Source organism: Coregonus clupeaformis, chromosome 18 (genome assembly GCF_020615455.1).
Source record: "Coregonus clupeaformis isolate EN_2021a chromosome 18, ASM2061545v1, whole genome shotgun sequence".
Taxonomy (NCBI): Eukaryota; Metazoa; Chordata; class Actinopteri; order Salmoniformes; family Salmonidae; genus Coregonus; species Coregonus clupeaformis.
Window position 1 is genome coordinate 27,829,934 of NC_059209.1, and position 20,151 is coordinate 27,850,084.

General features: G+C 44.9%; 1 protein-coding gene across 3 annotated transcripts in view; it reads left to right on the top strand.

The window, feature by feature from the left end:
• LOC121530653 (beta-adducin) overlaps positions 1-20,151 on the top strand; it is a 35,347-nt gene that overhangs the window by 10,331 nt on the left and 4,865 nt on the right. For all 3 annotated transcript variants that reach the window (XM_041835780.2, XM_041835778.2, XM_041835779.2), the window contains exons 2-12: positions 1,883-2,094; positions 3,012-3,159; positions 3,443-3,594; positions 4,008-4,088; positions 5,106-5,255; positions 5,764-5,907; positions 6,157-6,255; positions 13,000-13,176; positions 13,770-14,015; positions 16,652-16,765; positions 16,895-16,981. In XM_041835780.2, coding sequence (XP_041691714.1) covers positions 1,930-2,094; positions 3,012-3,159; positions 3,443-3,594; positions 4,008-4,088; positions 5,106-5,255; positions 5,764-5,907; positions 6,157-6,255; positions 13,000-13,176; positions 13,770-14,015; positions 16,652-16,765; positions 16,895-16,981 — 1,563 coding nt within the window. In that variant the 5' untranslated portion in view covers positions 1,883-1,929. The remainder of the gene's footprint in view (positions 1-1,882; positions 2,095-3,011; positions 3,160-3,442; positions 3,595-4,007; positions 4,089-5,105; positions 5,256-5,763; positions 5,908-6,156; positions 6,256-12,999; positions 13,177-13,769; positions 14,016-16,651; positions 16,766-16,894; positions 16,982-20,151) is intronic.

Genomic DNA, 20,151 nt, shown 5'->3' on the forward strand with positions numbered 1-20,151 from the left:
TCATGAGGACCGCCACAGGAATGGAAGACCCAGAGTTACCTCTTCTGCAGAGGATAAGTTCATTAGAGTTACCAGCCTCAGAAATTGCAGCCCAAATAAATGCTTCACAGAGTTCAAGTAACAGACACATCTCAACATCAACTGTTCAGAGGGGACTGTGTGAATCAGGCCTTCATGGTCGAATTGCTGGAAAGAACCCACTACTAAAGAGAAGAACCCACTACCAATAACAAGAAGAGACTTGCTTGGGCCAAGAAACACGAGCAATGGACATTAGACCGGTGTAAATTTGTCCTTTGGTCTGGAGTCCAAATTTGAGATTTTTGGTTCCAACTGCGGTGTCTTTGTGAGACACGGTGTGGGTGAATGGATGATCTCCGCATGTGTAGTTCCCACCGTAAAGCATGGAGGGGGAGGTGTTATGGTGTGAGGGTGCTTTGCTGGTGACACTGTCTGTGATTTATTTACAATTTAAGGCACACTTAACCAGCATGGTTACCATAGCATTCTGCAGCGATACGACATCCCATCTGGTTTGGGCTTAGTGGGACTATCATTTGTTTTTCAACAGGACAATGACCCAACACACCTCCAGGCTGTGTAAGGGCTATTTTACCAAGAAGGAACATGCTGCATCAGATGATCTGGCCTCCACAATACCCCGACCTCAACCCAATTGGGATGGTTTGGGATGAGTCGGACCACAGAGTGAAGGAAAAGCAGCCAACAAGTGCTCAGCATATGTGGGAACTCCTTCAAGACTGTTGGAAAAGCATTCCAGGTGAAGCTGGTTGAGATAATGGCAAGAGTGTGCAAAGTTGTCATCAAGGCAAAGGGTGGCTACTTGAAGAATCTCAAATATAAAATAAATGTTGATTTGGTTACTACATGATTCCATATGTGTTATTTCATAGTTTTGATGTCTTCACTATTATTCTACAATGTAGAAAATAGTAAAAATAAAGAAAAACCCTTGAATGAGTAGGTGTGTCCAAACTTCTGACTGGTACTGTATGTATTTGCGAAACAAATGTATGGGGGATTGGAAGTGATGCAGACAATTACATTGATGGATGTTACAATCTATCTGCAATAATGAAGCTGATCTACCCCCTAAAAAAACAAAACAAAAAGATACAAAAATACAAGCTTAGGAAACCTTACCAACACAAAGTGCATCCTGAAATTCACCATTGAATATTTAAAGGATAGTTCATTTCGTAATTTGTAAATGCACATAGCCTACATTAGTTTGGTTAACTATACATTTACCATCACTGATGTCCCTGCAGTTGGTGTAGGCTAATGGTATATTTCATCACTATGTTTGCCTGTTCTTCAGATGTTTACACTACCAGGGTGGGATATTTTCATGTGATGTTGTGAGCTATATGTGGCTAATCTGAGCAGTTCAGTCAGCACAGGAGAGAGGGCGTGGCATGTTAGGGGTCTTATCTGCTTTTAGAAGAAATGTGTGTGTGTGTGTGTGTGTGTGTGTGTGTGTGTGTGTGTGTGTGTGTGTGTGTGTGTGTGTGTGTGTGTGTGCGCGTGCCTGAGTGCGTGTAAGTGTGTGTGTTTACTGGTTGAGGGTTGGTTGGCTCTTTTTGAAAATCTTTCCGGTAACTCTTTACTGGGTCTCCAATTACTGGTCTTCTATGATTGAATTGACTTCCTGCTGGCAGGCGTTGTAATGCTGCTGTCTGAGCTCTTACTGCTGCATTTCTCCACTCCCCACTGGTTCCGCTAGCCGACAGCACATACTCTGTGGAATAGCTCACCCCTAGTGTGGGGGTGGGAGGAAGGCTTCTGTGTTTGTGTCTATGTTGACGTTTAAAGCTGGAATCCTTAATGTTCCATTATTTTCCCTCTCCTCTCTCCCTAGCTCTCCCCACCCATCGTCCTGTGGCACCCCCCTGTGAGCAGTAGAAGATGAGCACCTCGCCCACTCCTAAGGGCACGCCTGTGCAGCGGAGCCCCAGTGATGGGGCCCCTAGTGATGGGGTCCCCGAGGCCCTGGTGTCTCCACAACACTCCACACCCGGCTCCTCTGAGCCCCAACACAAGAAACGGGTATCCAGCCTCCTGCAGAGCCCGGTGAGTACAATCACTGTGTGTGTTCTTGTGTGTGCGTCCAGTCGGCTTGGGTCTATGTGTGAGCGTGCACACGCGTCTATGTGTGTGCTTATACACATACTGTATGTGTGTGGGAGACTTTTCAAGGAGTCTTAAGAGACCCTCTTGATACACACAGGAAACTGTTGAGCATGAAAAACCCAGCAGTGTTGCAGTTCTTGTCACAAACCGGTGCGCCTGGCACCTACTACCATACCCAGTTCAAAGACACTTAAAACTTTTGTCTTACCCTTTCACCCTCTGAATGATACACACACACAAAATACATGTCTCTGTTGTCTCAAAGCTTAAAAATCCTTCTTTAACCTGTCTCCTCTCCTTCATCTACACTAATTGAAGTGGATTTAACAAGTGACATCAATAAGGGATCATAGCTTTCACCTGGATTCACCTGGTCAGTCTATCTCAGGGCTCTCCAACCCTGTTCCTGGAGAGCTACTGTCCTGTAGCTTTTCACTCCAACCCTAACCTAGCACATCTGATTCTAATAATTAGCTGGTTGATAAACTGAACCAGGTTAGTTACAACTGGGGTAGGAGTGAACACCTACAGGAGGGTAGCTCTCCGGGAACAGGGATGGAGACCCCTGGTCTATATCATGGAAAGAGCAGGTGTTCTTAATGTTTTGTATACTCAGTGTAGGTGACTCAGGTTTAAAAGCCTTTTATGTGGCTTTTTGATGTGTCTGTCTGCTCTAGGAACTAGCCTGCACCGTTCTGAGTGTTTTAGCACTCAGGGTAATTGTGGGTGTATTTTAACTACCATGCTAATAGCTTGTCCTGTGTGTGTGCGTGCTGCGTGCGTGTATATGTGTATATGTGTGTGTGTGTGTGTGTGTGTGTGTGTGTATGTGTGTGTGTGTGTGTGTGTGTATGTAGTCTTTCCGGGAGGAGCTGGATGTTCTGATCCAGGAACAGATGAAGAAGGGAGGCAGCAGCTCCAACCTCTGGGCTCTGAGGCAGATAGCTGACTACATGGCCTCTCACGGATCCCCTGCCGCCTTGTCCACCTCCCCCTCCAGTACAGGTACACACACACATGCATGCGGACGCACATACACACACACATACACACACTCAGATATAAACACGCACACACAAACAAACATACTCACGGATGTACAGGTTCAAATACACGTCACACAGGCATTTAGCCAAAAAGGGCAATTTTGCAATTGATTTCTAACACCAAGACACAGACATGTAACTCCCGAAATCACCTCACCAAGAGCTAAACAAACAAACACACAAGATAATGTTCTCTGATCTGCTATTGACTCCTCTCTACTGTCTTATCTTTCCCTGTGTAGGCATGATGATGGTGACGCCCATCAACGACCTGCATGGCTTGGAGCCCAGCAGCATGGTGAAGGGAGAGAGGCTAATGCGCTGTAAACTGGCCAGTGTCCACCGCCTTCTGGACCTCTACGGCTGGGCCCAGCTCAGCCACACCTGCCTCACCGTAAGTAGACCTGCCTGGCTGACACCCTCTGTTGGTCTTTCTTTCATTATTTTGCTTTGTTCTTTTAGAGCCCTATTTTGACAATGCAAAAAAGCACTACTGTCAAAAGAGATGGTTTTAGTACCATAATTACCATTACAATATCCATGAGGGTAAAATTGTATGCAGGTTTTGAAAGTTTGAAGCAGATCCTTGACTATGCAGTTATGTAACTCATTTTGAAAGGACAACATCACAGCTTTTTTTGTCACTGCTGAACTTTCTCTCTCTCTTTGTACTTTCTATTTTTACATTTGGCCTCATTCTCTCTCTGTTTGTTTTTCTATCCATCCCTTCCTTATCTCTATCCCTCTCTCTGTTTGTAAAGTTTGGTATCTGACAGAGTTGTGTGTGTGTGTGTTGTCTCCTGTCAGCTGCGTGTCAGTAAGGAACAGGAGCACTTCCTGGTTCCGCCCGATGGCCTGGCCTATGGTGAGGTCACTGCCTCTAGCCTGGTAAGTTCACTACTAATGCCAAAGATTGTTATAACTAACCCAAGATAGACCAGAGCCTGTCGTTTCCAATGGGAGCAAATGAATCATAGTGGGCAGAACAAACAAGGAGGTGGGCAGAGCCAAGCACGAGCTAGTGAGATCCTATTGGCGCGTTCTAGCATTTATTTGCATATTTCCATTAAGGAACGCCTACTCTGTGAAGTGTGTGTGCAATAACTCAATTCACCCTTGAACTCCTTCTAAACAATGCAATTTTTAGAAACTTTGGCAAAGTGTAAAGTCAACAAAACGCAGTCCACTGTGTTTGTTACAGATTCTAGTTTTGGAAACAAAAAAATTGTATGGATATCAAATGTTTCATCAATGAGAAAATTAGCAGATTGTCAGCCAAAATCCATCTCACTCATCTTCTCCCACTGCCGGCCACTGGGCTTCCTCTCATAATCATATTTGGTGGTGAGTGGAAACGCCAACCGGATGCTTCACATTTATACATCTGGTGCAATATCTGTCTCATTGTTCTAACTGTGCTAATGCTGCTCCACAGTCACAAAGAAAACCTGCCTTATTGCAATGGCTAATGATGTCTACTTTATTGGAAAACAAATATTCTATAATAAGTGTGCTGCTTGTTAACCCTGAACCATATTTGATCTTGTATGATAAAACATAAGCTGCTTTTTTTCTGGTTGACACAGATAAGTACTAAGTATTCAGTCAACTTATTAAATAATGCTTTTGCTTGCCTCAGTCACAGAATGTCTTCATCAAGGGACCTTTTTTGGTTTGCTTTACAACATTATAATAAAAATGGTAATGTGCACTGTAATAGGACTGTAATAGGACTGTAATAGGACTGTAATAGGACTGTAATAGGACTGTAATAGACATTACATAAATATATACAGGTGCCAGTTCTGTCAGGAACAACTAAGTATCCAAACGAGTGTAAAAACCAAATAGAACTGACCTCAGTACTGCTGCTGGTGGTGTTGATCTGTTGTTGTCTCCTCCCAGGTGAAGGTAAACATCCTGGGGGAGGTGGTGGAGAGGGGCAGCACCACCCTGGGGGTAGACCTGGGTTCCTTCAGCCTTCACTCAGCCATTTACTCCACCCGGCCAGACGTACGCTGTCTGCTGCACCTCCACACCCCCGCCACTGCTGCTGTGAGTCACACACACACACACACACACTGGGGCTGGGGCACTGCTAGGGGGACGGGGCACTGCCAAGGGGACAGGCACACAGACCAAGGGACAGACATGGCATACCCACAATAATCATTGCTTACATTGTTGCACATTTGTAATTAGTTTTGAATGTTTTTTCTAATGGAGTGGAGTCCTAGGACTCAGGCGGTAGTAGTACTCCTGCACTTGAGATATAGAGATATGTCTCGTGTGGCTCAGTTGGTAGAGCATGGCGCTTGCAACACCAGGGTTGTGGGTTCGATTCCCACAGGGGACATGTACAAAAAATGTATTCACTCACTACTGTAAGTTGCTCTGGATAAGAGTGTCTGCTAAATGAATCAAATGTAAAATGATATTAGGTATAATATAACAATGTATGAGATGACAATATAAGATTAGGAGCAGATGACAAAACGTGTCATGGAAGACCCTGCTAAATCCTTCATTACAGAATGTGACTTGTAGTTGTCTGTGTGTGCAGGTGTCAGCCATGAAGTGTGGCCTCCTGCCGCTGTCCCATGAGGCTTTGCTGGTGGGTGAGGTAGCGTACTACGACTACAACGGGCTGATGGAGGACGAGGAGGACAGGGTGGGGCTCCAGAAGAGCCTGGGGCCCACCTGTAAGGTGAGGACATTATGGCAGAGCAAGGGGTTAACGGGACAGGTTTGTGATTTAGTTCTGATACTGTTCATTAGCTGCTTGAGACAAACATCTCCAATAATAGAGAAAACACAAGTTCAATTTACTTCTTTTTTTGTAAAACAATAGGAATTGCGATGACAGGGTCGACGAAAAATAAGAGTGTACTCTGAGGAAAAAGAGGGTTGCTCTATAAGTGTTTTTTCACTTGCTGAAGTCTATCTTTATTCCTAGGTGCTGGTGCTTCGAAACCATGGTATCGTGGCCCTGGGGGAGTCAGTGGAAGAGGCTTTCTACACCATCTACCACATCCAGGCTGCCTGTCAGATCCAGGTACAGAGACACACATACTGACATCCATCCAGCCTGCTCCATCCTGTCAAAGGCTTGGGGCACAACTCTGACTGCCCCATTGAGAGAGAGAGAGAGAGAGAGAGAGAGAGAGAGAGAGAGAGAGAGAGAGAGAGAGAGAGAGAGAGAGAGAGAGAGAGAGAGAGAGAGAGAGAGAGAGAGAGAGAGAGAGAGAGAGAGAGAGTGAGAGAGAGAGAGAGCTCAAAGACATTGCTCCTGCATTTTTAACAAAATATATAGATTTAGAGTTAGATAAAGTAGGATTTTTTGGCAGGGACATATACAGGATGCTACCCTCCACAACATAACCTTTATTCCAAACCAAAACTCCAAACCTACAACCTGATTTTGGACGGAATTACCTGGAAAGCTTTCTACTACCAAGGATTACTATTCTCAAACTATACAGCAAATGCTCTGGAAAACAAACAGAAACCTGAAAACACCATCCAACCTGGAACTGAGTGAGTAATGTTTAGTATGAAGCTATTTTTCACTTTCAAAAACCAAGAAGAAAAATTCATTACAATGATATATTTTATATTATAAGGACTGAATTCTAAGGCTACCAAGCTTAAGCTTGCTACAAAGAGATACAATTTCAATTAGCACTGACGTGTGAAGTGAGAGGTGTCAAAGCCCTTGAGCCCAACAATGGCAGGAGAGTCGTACAGTCTACCCCAACTAGAGGCCTTAGAAGAGGCCTTAGAAGCACCCCCCCACTGTTCAGAGGTCATTAAAATACAGTACCCTCTGAATGTAAAAACGACAAGACACGAAAAGAGTACAAATTGAAACTTCTTTTGGGGAAGCACGAGACACTTTTTGCTGATTTGTATAAAAATGGGAACATAAGCAACCTTATCTTCCACACAGACCATCCCCTGGCATGGCACAGTGCTATACTAGCACACTACCCCTCTGTTAAGAGGGGGGTGCGTGACGGGGTGGAAACTCAGGATACTGGACAACGAGGACTCTGAGTCGTCTAATATTAATCTCTATAAATCTGGAACCGTTTTGGTTCAAGGCAACACCAAACAGTTCCAGCTGGACTTTCACCTAATCAAAGAAATAGCTCAGCAGGAGAAGCTGTCCCTTGAGAAAGATACCCCTACCCCGAGCGGGTCAGACCAGACCTCTTCATTAAATAACCCCACAGAGCAACCCCAAGCAGAAACTCAACTTCCCAGCACAGAGTACTACTCCCTCATTGAAATGAAGGATAAATTCACCCAGCTGGAGGTAAGGCAGGTGGAGCTGGAACAGCAGGTGAACACACTCCAGTCAGCACAGACCCAGACAACAGTCCAGCACAACAACACCCCCTTAACTAGACCTGGAGAGCTGCAGGTAGAGAGAGACATGTCTGCACTCTGGACTGTGGTGAGACAACATCAACAGGAGAAAGAGCAGGAGCAGGAGAAGAACAGAGCACTAGAGGAGAGGATCAGAGTGCTGGAGGAGAAGGTGAGAACGATGATGGGTGACATTGAACAACCCATTAGAGAACAGCCCACCTCAGATCCTGGCCAAAGTCTCGACACCGCAGCAGAACAGTACACCCTAGACCCTGACCATAGCCTCGACATCACACCCAGACAAACAAATGAAGAACCCCAAGCCCTGGGGACCCCAACCCCTCTGAGCAACCCCCCAGTCAGACACCCTGATAGCCCTCATGACGACCCCCCCCACACCCACTGAGGACATACACAAGCCACAGATTGTACTCCTTATGGACTCAAACGGGAAATACATACAAGAAAATAAACTTTTTCCAAAACACACAGTGTCTAAACTCTGGTGTCCAAATACCCAGCGCGCCCTAGACCTTCTGTCTAAGGACCGACTAGGATCACCCAGCCACATAATAATACACACAGGCACAAACGACCTGAGAACACAGCAGGAAAGGGTGGCCACATCACTCAAGGGCGTGATAGAAAAAGCTTCTTCTACTTTCCCCAACGCACAAGTGGTTATCTCAACCCTGTTACCACGAAAATACTTCCATCCTGCTACCATACAGCGGGTAAACGCAAGTATTTCCAGTGACTGTGCATCAAAACCAAATATCTTCCTGGCCCACCACTCCACCCTGGACGTGAACAGCCTTTACGACCAGGTCCACCTATACAAGGCAGCAGTGCCCACCTTCGCCCGGACCCTAAAGGATATCACCCTCAACCGCAGACCCAACACCTCACACAGGAGCAACAGATCAACAGACACCCCGCCCAGACCAGCGAGACACTCTCCCAGACCTGCGGGACCCCCCCCAGGACCTACACATAGAGGACCCCCGCAGAGAGGACCTACATCCAGACCACAGCACCATCAACCACATCTACACCCCCCACCCCAACCAATTAACTCCCCCAAGTCAACCATGCCCACACCCCATTTAGGCCCCCTCAGATCAGACCTATGCCCCTCCTACCCACCCCAAGCCCCCCCACTCCCACAAAGAGGGCCTCAACATGAAAGTCACACATACGCCCAGGCCGTGAGCAGGCAAACAGGCCCAACACCCACTCTTACACTAGCCCAAGCCAATGGCATGTACCAGATGCTCAGCAGGCTCTGCTCACAATTACTGGCCTGAGGCCAAACCACACAACCAACAACATTAGACACTTTATGGAACACAAAGCCTTCACTATTTCATCCTGGAATATCCAAGGCCTGAGGTCATCTGCCTTTGGCCTAAAGAGCAGGAATCTGGACTTCACCAAAGAAATCGGAAATACAGACATTGTCATCCTACAAGAAACATGGTATAGAGGAGACGGACCCACTGGTTGCCCTCTAGGTTACAGAGAGCTGGTAGTCCCATCCACCAAACTACCAGGTGTGAAACAGGGAAGGGACTCAGGGGTATGCTAATTTGGTATAGAGCAGACCTAACTCACTCTATTAAATTAATCAAAACAGGAACATTTTACATTTGGTTAGAAATTCAAAAGGAAATTATCTCAACTGAGAAAAATGTCCTCCTGTGTGCTACCTATATCCCCCCACTAGAATCCCCATACTTTAATGAAGACAGTTTCTCCATCCTGGAGGGGGAAATCAATAATTTCCAGACCCAGGGACATGTACTAGTCTGTGGCGACCTAAATGCCAGAACTGGACAAGAACCTGACACCCTCAGCACACAGGGGGACAAACACCTACCTGGAGGTGACAGCATTCCCTCCCCCATATGCCCCCCTAGGCACAACTACGACAACATAACCAACAAAAATGGGTCACGACTCCTGCAGCTCTGTCGCACACTGGGTATGTACATAGTCAATGGTAGGCTTCGAGGGGACTCCTATGGTAGGTACACCTATAGCTCATCTCTTGGCAGTAGTACTGTAGACTACTTTATCACTGACCTCAACCCAGAGTCTCTCAGAGCGTTCACAGTCAGCCCACTGACACCCCTATCAGACCACAGCAAAATCACAGTCTACTTGAACAGAGCAATACTCAATCATGAGGCATCAAAGCCAAAAGAACTAAATAATATTAAGAAATGCTATAGATGGAAGGAAAGTAGTGTTGAAACCTACCAAAAAACAATTAAGAAACAACAAATTCAATCCATTCTAGACAACTTCCTGGACAAAACGTTCCACTGTAATAGTGAAGGTGTAAACTTGGCAGTAGAAAACCTAAACAGTATATTTGACCTCTCAGCTTCCCTATCAAATCTAAAAATCTCTAACAGAAAACCAAAGAAAAGTAATAACAGTGATAAATGGTTTGATGAAGAATGCAAAAACCTAAGAAAGAAATTGAGAAACCTATCCAACCAAAAACATAGAGACCCAGAAAACCTGAGCCTACGCCTTCACTATGGTGAATCACTAAAACAATACAGAAATACACTACGGAAAAAGAAGGAACAGCATGTCAGAAATCAGCTCAATGTAATTGAAGAATCCATAGACTCTAACCACTTCTGGGAAAATTGGAAAACACTAAACAAACAACAACACGAAGAGCTATCTATCCAAACGGAGATGTATGGGTAAACCACTTCTCCAATCTTTTTGGCCCTATAACAGAGAACAAACAGCAAAAAAATATACATGATCAAATGCAAATCTTAGAATCAACTATTAAAGACTACCAGAACCCACTGGATTCTCCAATTACATTGAATGAACTACAGGATAAAATACAAACCCTCCAACCCAAAAAGTCCTGTGGTGTTGATGGTATCCTCAATGAAATGATAAAATATACAGACCACAAATTTCAATTAGCTATACTTAAACTCTTTAACATCATCCTTAGCTCTGGCATCTTCCCCAACATCTGGAACCAAGGACTGATCACCCAAATCCACAAAAGTGGAGACAAATTTGACCCCAATAACTACCGTGGGATATGCGTCAACAGCAACCTTGGGAAAATCCTCTGCATTATCATTAACAGCAGACTAGTTCATTTCCTCAGTGAAAACAATGTACTGAGCAAATGTCAAATTGGCTTTTTACCAAATTACCGTCACGACAGACCACGTATTCACCCTGCACACCCTAATTGACAAACAAACAAACCAAAACAAAGGCAAAGTCTTCTCATGCTTTGTTGATTTCAAAAAAGCTTTTGACTCAATTTGGCATGAGGGTCTGCTATACAAATTGATGGAAAGTGGGGTTGGGGGAAAAACATACGACATTATAAAATCCATGTACACAAACAACAAGTGTGCGGTTAAAATTGGCAAAAAACACACACATTTCTTTCCACAGGGCCGTGGGGTGAGACAGGGATGCAGTTTAAGCCCCACCCTCTTCAACATATATATCAACGAATTGGCGAGGGCACTAGAACAGTCTGCAGCACCCGGCCTCACCCTACTAGAATCTGAAGTCAAATGTCTTCTGTTTGCTGACGATCTGGTGCTTCTGTCACCAACCAAGGAGGGCCTACAGCAGCACCTAGATCTTCTGCACAGATTCTGTCAGACCTGGGCCCTGACAGTAAATCTCAGTAAGACAAAAATAATGGTGTTCCAAAAAGGTCCAGTTGCCAGGACCACAAATACAAATTCCATCTAGACACCGTTGCCCTAGAGCACACAAAAAACTATACATACCTCGGCCTAAACATCAGCGCCACAGGTAACTTCCACAAAGCTGTGAACGATCTGAGAGACAAGGCAAGAAGGGCCTTCTATGCCATCAAAAGGAACATAAAATTTGACATACCAATTAGGATCTGGCTAAAAATACTTGAATCAGTTATAGAACCCATTGCCCTTTATGGTTCTGAGGTCTGGGGTCCGCTCACCAACCAAGAATTCACAAAATGGGACAAACACCAAATTGAGACTCTGCATGCAGAATTCTGCAAAAACATCCTCCGTGTACAACGTAAAACACCAAATAATGCATGCAGAGCAGAATTAGGCCAATACCCGCTAATTATCAAAATCCAGAAAAGAGCCGTTAAATTCTATAACCACTTAAAAGAAGCGATTCCCAAACCTTCCATAACAAAGCCATCACCTACAGAGAGATGAACTTGGAGAAGAGTCCCCTAAGTAAGCTTGTCCTGGGGCTCTGTTCACAAACACAAACAGACCCCACACAGCCCCAGGACAACAACAACAACAACACAACTAGACCCAACCAAATCATGAGAAAACAAAAAGAGAATTACTTGACACATTGGAAAGAACAAACAAAAAAACAGAGCAAACTAGAATGCTATTTGGCCCTAAACAGAGAGTACACAGTGGCAGAATACTTGACCACTGTGACTGACCCAAACTTAAGGAAAGCTTTGACTATGTACAGACTCAGTGAGCATAGCCTTGCTATTGAGAAAGGCCGCCGTAGGCAGACCTGGCTCTCAAGAGAAGACAGGCTATGTGCACACTGCCCACAAAATGAGGTGGAAACTGAGCTGCACTTCCTAACCTCCTGCCAAATGTATGACCATATTAGAGACACATATTTCCCTCAGATTACAGCGATCCACAAAGAATTCGAAAACAAACCCAATTTTGATAAACTCCCTTATCTACTGGGTGAAAAACCACAGTGTGCCATCACAGCTGCAAGATTTGTGACCTGTTGCCACAAGAAAAGGGCAACCAGTGAAGAACAAACACCATTGTAAATACAACCCATATTTATGTTCATTTATTTTCCCATTTGTACTTTAACTATTTGCACATTGTTACAACACTGTATATATACATAATATGACATTTGAAATGTCTTTATTCTTTTGAAACTTTACTGTTAATATTTATTGTTTATTTCACTTTTGTTTACTATCTACTTCACTTGCTTTGGCAATGTTAACACACGTTTCCCATGCCAATAAAGCCCTTAAATTGAAATTGAATTGAAATTGAGAGAGAGAGAGAGAACTCCCAGACTCATAGCTCAGTGACTGTGTGTGCCCGAGAGAGAGAGACAAAGAGAGCTAGAGAAAGCAAGAGAGAGAGACAAAGAGAGCTAGAGAAAGCAAGAGAGAGAGAGAGCGAGAGACAGAGAGAGGACTGCCAGACTGTTAGCTCGTTGACCTTGTGTGTGTGTAAGAGACAGAGAGAGAGTGAGAGCATGCACAGCTTTGGCAGTTTCACGCCTGAATGCTTGTCCTTGCATTAGTACCCTTGTACTGTGACTGTCGTATGTGCAGTAATGTAACTGTACCGCGTGTCAAACCCAAAGCATAACACACTGCTGCAATCTTGTGATGTGCTGACAGGTGTCAGCATTGTGCAGCGCTGGAGGGGAGCAGAACCTGATCATGCTGGACCGCTCCACCCACAAACCCAATGCTGCAGGCACTGTGGGCTGGGCCGGGTCCACCTTCGGCCCCTTGACCAAGAGTCGTCTCGGGGAGCACGAGTTTGAGGCTCTCATGAGGACGCTGGACAACCTGGTGAGATCACAACACAGAAGCACATTTACAATGCTGCAAGCATTCTCAATGTAGTGGAATGATTCAATGTAGTGTACTGATTTATAATGCTGCAAGCATTCTAAATGTAGTGTAATAGGGAAAGTCATTATGAATAGGGCAGGTAAAATGTTATTTAGGACGTGCACTAGCCTGGATCTTCTCACTCCCCCTACCCTAATGAATTAACATCCACCATAAACAATACCGGATAAACAGTACTTAGAAAATGCAGAAAATAAGAGTGCTCCAGACATAGGTCTTACCTACTTTAACCCTCCAGGGTGTGGATCATATGGATCACTTGTACCCCTGGACATTGGAAATACATCAAGCAGACACACAATACTAGACATGACAGGGGACATTACACATTTACATTTTAGTCATTTAGCAGACGCTCTTATCCAGAGCAACTTACAGTTAGTGAGTGCATAAATTTTTCATACTGGCCCCCCGTGGGAATCGAACCCACAACCCTGGCGTGCTCTACCATGCCATGCTCTACCAACTGAGCTACACGGGACTACCAACACATAAACCTTACTATAAACCTCCCTATCCCCACCGTCCAGGGTTACCGTACCGGCTACGCCTACCGCTTCCCCGTGCTGCTGGAGCGCTCTCGGACACGGAGAGAGGTAGAGGTCCCCGCCACGGTCCACTCCTTCCAGTTTGAGGAGGAGGGGGTGCACCCATTACCCCGGCAGCACCCCTACGCCCAGCGGCAGCAGCAGGAGAAGACACGCTGGCTCAACACCCCCAACTCCTACCTGAGGGTGAACCAGGACCAAGCCAGCCCCGGACACCAGCGCACCACAGTAAGTACCTGAGAGCCCAAGCCAGCCCCGGACACCAGCGCACCACAGTAAGTACCTGAGAGCCCAAGCCAGCCCCGGACACCAGCGCACCACAGTAAGTACCTGAGGGCCCAAGCCAGCCCCGGACACCAGCGCACCACAGTAAGTACCTGAGGGCCCAAGCCAGCCCCAGACACCAGCGCACCACAGTAAGTACCTGAGGGCCCAAGCCAGACCGGACACCAGCGCACCACAGTAAGGAGAGCCCTAGTAAAGAGGGAGACTAGGGTCCTGTCCAGGGGTTGTACTTGCACATCAAGATGCCTCTCAATACAGAAACAGGAGATCGGCTACTGCCCTATGGGCCGTCTAGCTCGGACAAGGCTTACTTTCTTACATAGTTTCATTGGGGCACTGGGGAGGAGCTTAGGAGGTAGTACATAGACTAGTACCACTACCTCCTTTGTGCTACACTGCTATAGAATAGGAGTGCCATTCTCAATCTCTCTTGTCATATCAATGTTAATTCCAGCATTTATGCTAACTGGTAATGGATACTACACTGAACAAAAATTTAAACGCAACACGTATAAATAAAATGAAAGATCCCAGAAATGTCTCTGAATTTTGTACACAAATTTGTTTACATCCCTGTTAATGAGCATTTCTCCTTTGCCAAGATAATCCATCCACCTGACAGGTGTGGCATATCAAGAAGCTGAGTAAACAGCATGATCATTACACAGGTGCACTTTGTGCTGGGGACAATAAAAGGCCACTCTAAAATGTGCAGTTTTGTCACACAACACAGATGTCTCAAGTTTTGAGGGAGTGTGCAATTGGCATGCTGACTGCACGAATGTCCACCTGTGCTGTTGCCAGAGAATTGAATGTTAATTTCTCTACCAACGTCGTTTTAGAGAATTTGGCAGTACGTCCAACCGGCCTCACAACCGCAGACCACGTGTAACCACGCCAGCCCAGGACCTCCACATCCGGCCTCTTCACCTGCGGTATTGTCTGAGACCAACCACCCGGACAGCTGATGAAACTGTGGGTTTGCGCAACCAAATATTTTCTGCACAAACTGTCAGAAACCGTCTCAGGGAAGCGCATCTGTGTGCTCGTCGTCCTCACCAGGGTCTTGACCTGACTGCAGTTCGGCGTCGTAACCGATTTCAGTGGGCAAATTCTCACCTTCGATGGCCACTGGCAGGCTGGAGAAGGGTGCTCTTCATGGATGAATCCTAGTTTCAACTGTACCGGACAGATGGCAGACAGCATGTATGATGTCGTGTGGGCGAGCAGTTTGCTGATGTCAACGTTGTGAACAGAGTGCCCCATGGTGGTGGTGGGGTTATGGTATGGGCAAGCATAAGCTACGGACAAGGAACGCAATTGCCTTTTATCGATGGAAATTTGAATGCAGATACCGTGACGAGATCCTGAGGCCCATTGTCGTGCCATTCATCTGCCGCCATCACCTCATATTTCAGCAAGATAATGCACGGCCCCATGTCGCAAGGATCTGTACACAATTCCTGGAAGCTGAAAATGTCCCAGTTCTTCCATGGCCTGCATACTCACCAGACATGTTTTCTGATCCACGCCCCTACATTTTCTTTTGGTGTCTGTGACCAAAATATGTATTACTGTATTCCCAGTCATGTAAAGTCCATAGATTAGGGCCTAATGATTTTATTTCAACTGACTGATTACCTTATATGAACTGTAACTCAGTAAAATCTTTGAAATTGTTGCATGTTGCGTTTATATTTTTGTTCAGTGTAATCTAACAGATTTACATTGTTGTTTTTATTTCAAATATCTATTATAATAACATTTCCACAAAGGAAATTGAATAACAGCCGTAGCCTTTAACAGCAATTAAAAGCTATTTGTGTGTCACTAATTAATGTGTGCATGATAATGAGAGTTATTTAAAAACAGTATGTTTGGTATAGTACCTCAGGGATAGAGATTGCTACAGAGAGCTCCAGCAATGGAGTCCTTTCAGACAGAACAATACCAGGCAGGCAGAGACCCTCTTGCATCAGGCAGGGGGAGGAGACTAGCTCTCCCTCTCTCCCCCTCTCTCTCTCTCTCTCTCTCTCTCTCTCTCTCTCTCTCTCTCTCTCTCTCTATCCTCTTCTGTACCTCCCACCCTCTCTTTCTCTTGTCCTCTGCATTGCAGGGGAAAGCCCAGTGCTGGTGTTGATTACTACAGTGCTGAGTCTGCCCTCTGGTGGTGGAAACCAAAAGGCACTACAGTGATGTTTCTGTCCATCTGTCTGAGAACAAACGTGATAATAATAACGCTGCATAAAGAATGACAACAACACTGTATTAAAATAATGTTTTAAAAGGATGGCTACGATTTTATTAAAACATGCATTTTGAGTCAAACGGCCAACGTCGTTTATACAATAGAATATCAGCAGGATGTCATTGAAGAAAGACACATTGCCCAGCCAAATGCCATTCTCTCTCTCTCATATAAGAGAAACTTTAAGAGAAATTTCCATTTGTTTTTGTAATTGAAAGCACAAATGTGTTGATGGGGCAAAAGCATTTGAAGCAATGTTTATGGGATGTTTATGGGATGGGTAATGCTGCAGAACTCCTGACCTGTAACACTGTCATCTCCCCTTCCTTAGTGGCTGAAGACAGAGGAGATGCAACAAGGTAGTGGAGCCATCAAGATTGAGAACTCAAATCAGTTTGTTCCTCTTTTTACCAACCCTCAAGAGGTGCTGGAAACACGAAATAAGGTATGTCTGCCTTACTACTCTCAGTAAGCCATGATGTCACAGTATGGATGTACCACAGGGATCGCATGGTTTGGTTTCGGGTTTACAGCCTTTCAGGTTGTTGTTGTTGATGTTGATATTTATCTCCAGATCAGGCAGCAGAACCGGCAGGACATGAAAACAGCAGGACCCCAGTCCCAAGTACTAGCCGGTGTCATAACGGATGATAGTCCACCGGTAAGGCTCAAGTACTAGGCCAACGGTGCTGTGGCTAGTGCTGGAGTATGTGTGAATGCTTGTTTTTTATGTTTTAATTTGATGTACTGTATTTCTGCCTTTCATGTTAAACTGAGGCCATGTGTTGGGTTGGGGCCTTCAGGGCGGTGAACCCCTGGGGGCGACCAAGCTACAGTATATAGTGTGCAAGTAAAGAGAGCTCTACATTATTATAATAAAATGAATTCTATGGAGGCTGTGCTGTTGCTGTGTGTATATATACAGTATGTACTGTAGATGTACAGTTGATGTCGGAAGTTTACATACACCAAATACATTTAAACTCAGTTTTTCACAATTCCTGACATTTAATCCTAGTAAGAATTCCCTGTTTTAGGTCAGTTAGGATCACCACTTTATTTTAAAAATGTGAAATGTCAGAATAATAGTAGAGAGAATGATTTAGTTCAGCTTTTATTTATTTCATCACATTCCCAGTGGGTCAGAAGTTTACATACACTCAGTTAGTATTTGGTAGCATTGCCTTTAAATTGTTTAACCTGGGTCAAACGTTTCGGGTAGCCTTCCACAAGCTTCCCACAATAAGTTGGGTGAATTTTGGCCCATTCCTCCTGACAGAGATGGTGTAAACTGAGTCAGGTTTGTAGGCCTCCTTGCTCGCACATGCTTTTTCAGTTCTGCAAACAGATTTTCTATAGGATTGAGGTCAGGGCTTTGTGATGGCCACTCCAATACCTTGACTTTGTTGTCCTTAAGCCATTTTGCCACAACTTTGGAAGTATGCTTGGGGTCATTGTCCATTTGGAAGACCCATTTGCGACCAAGCTTTAACTTCCTGACTGATGTCTTGAGATGTTGCTTCAATATATCCACATCATTTTCCTTCCTCAAGATGCCATCTACAGTGGGGTAAAAAAGTATTTAGTCAGCCACCAATTGTGCAAGTTCTCCCACTTAAAAAGATGAGAGAGGCCTGTAATGCTCATCATAGGTACACGTCAACTATGACAGACAAAATGAGAAAACAAAAATCCAGAAAATCACATTGTAGGATTTTTAATTAATTTATTTGCAAATTATGGTGGAAAATAAGTATTTGTTCAATAACAAAAGTTTCTCAATACTTTGTTATATACCCTTTGTTGGCAATGACACAGGTCAAACGTTTTCTGTAAGTCTTCACAAGGTTTTCACACACTGTTGCTGGTATTTTGGCCCATTCCTCCATGCAGATCTCCTCTAGAGCAGTGATGTTTTGGGGCTGTCGCTGGGCAACACAGACTTTCAACTCCCTCCAAAGATTTTCTATGGGGTTGAGATCTGGAGACTGGCTAGGCCACTCCAGGACCTTGAAATGCTTCTTACGAAGCCACTCCTTCGTTGCCCGGGCGGTGTGTTTGGGATCATTGTCATGCTGAAAGACCCAGCCACGTTTCATCTTCAATGCCCTTGCTGATGGAAGGAGGTTTTCACTCAAAATCTCACGATACATGGCCCCATTCATTCTTTCCTTTACACAGATGAGTCGTCCTGGTCCCTTTGCAGAAAAACAGCCCCAAAGCATGATGTTTCCACCCCCATGCTTCACAGTAGGTATGGTGTTCTTTGGATGCAACTCAGCATTCTTTGTCCTCCAAACACGACAAGTTGAGTTTTTACCAAAAAGTTCTATTTTGGTTTCATCTGATCATATGACATTCTCCCAATCCTCTTCTGGATCATCCAAATGCACTCTAGCAAACTTCAGACGGGCCTGGACATGTACTGGCTTAAGCAGGGGGACACGTCTGGCACTGCAGGATTTGAGTGTTACTGATGGTAGGCTTTGTTACTTTGGTCCCAGCTCTCTGCAGGTCATTCACTAGGTCCCCCCGTGTGGTTCTGGGATTTTTGCTCACCGTTCTTGTGATCATTTTGACCCCACGGGGTGAGATCTTGCGTGGAGCCCCAGATCGAGGGAGATTATCAGTGGTCTTGTATGTCTTCCATTTCCTAATAATTGCTCCCACAGTCGATTTCTTCAAACCAAGCTGCTTACCTATTGCAGATTCAGTCTTCCCAGCCTGGTGCAGGTCTACGATTTGGTTTCTGGTGTCCTTTGACAGCTCTTTGGTCTTGGCCATAGTGGAGTTTGGAGTGTGACTGTTTGAGGTTGTGGACAGGTGTCTTTTATACTGATAACAAGTTCAAACAGGTGCCATTAATACAGGTAACAAGTGGAGGACAGAGGAGCCTCTTAAAGAAGAAGTTACAGGTCTGTGAGAGCCAGAAATCTTGCTTGTTTGTAGGTGACCAAATACTTATTTTCCACCAAAATTTGCAAATAAATTCATTAAAAATCCTACAATGTGATTTTCTCAATTTGTCTGTCATAGTTGACGTGTACCCATGATGAAAATTACAGGCCTCTCTCATCTTTTTAAGTGGGAGAACTTGCACAATTGGTGGCTGACTAAATACTTTTTTTCCCCACTGTATTTTGTGAAGTGCACCAGTCCCTCCTGCAGCAAAGCACCCCCACAGCATGATGCTTCACGGTTGGGATGGTGTTCTTCGGCTTGCAAGCAACCCCCTTTTTCCTCCAAACATAACGATGGTCATTATGGCCAAACAGTTCTATTTTTGTTTAATCAGACCAGAGGACATTTCTTCAAAAAGTACGATCTCTGTCCCCATGTGCAGCTGAAAACCGTAGTCTGGCTTTTTTATGGCGGTTTTGGAGCAGTGGCTTATTCCTTGCTGAGCGGCCTTTCAGGTAATGTCGATATAGGACTCGTTTTACTGTGGATATATATACTTTTGTACCTGTTTCCTCCAGCATCTTCACAAGGTCCTTTGCTGTTGTTCTGGGATTGGTTTGCACTTTTCGCACCAAAGTACGTTCATCTCTAGGAGACAGAATGCGTCTCCTTCCTGAGTGGTATGACGGCTGCGTGGTCCCATGGTGTTTATACTTGCATACTATTGTTTGTACAGATGAACGTGGTACCTTCAGGCGTTTAGAAATTGCTCCCAAGGATGAACCAGACTTGTGGAGGTCTACACATTTTTTTCTGAGGTCTTGGCTGATTTCTTTTGATTTTCCCATGATGTCAAGCGAAGAGGCACTAAGTTTGAAGGTAGGCCTTGAAATACATCCACAGGTACACCTCCAATTAACTCAAATGGTG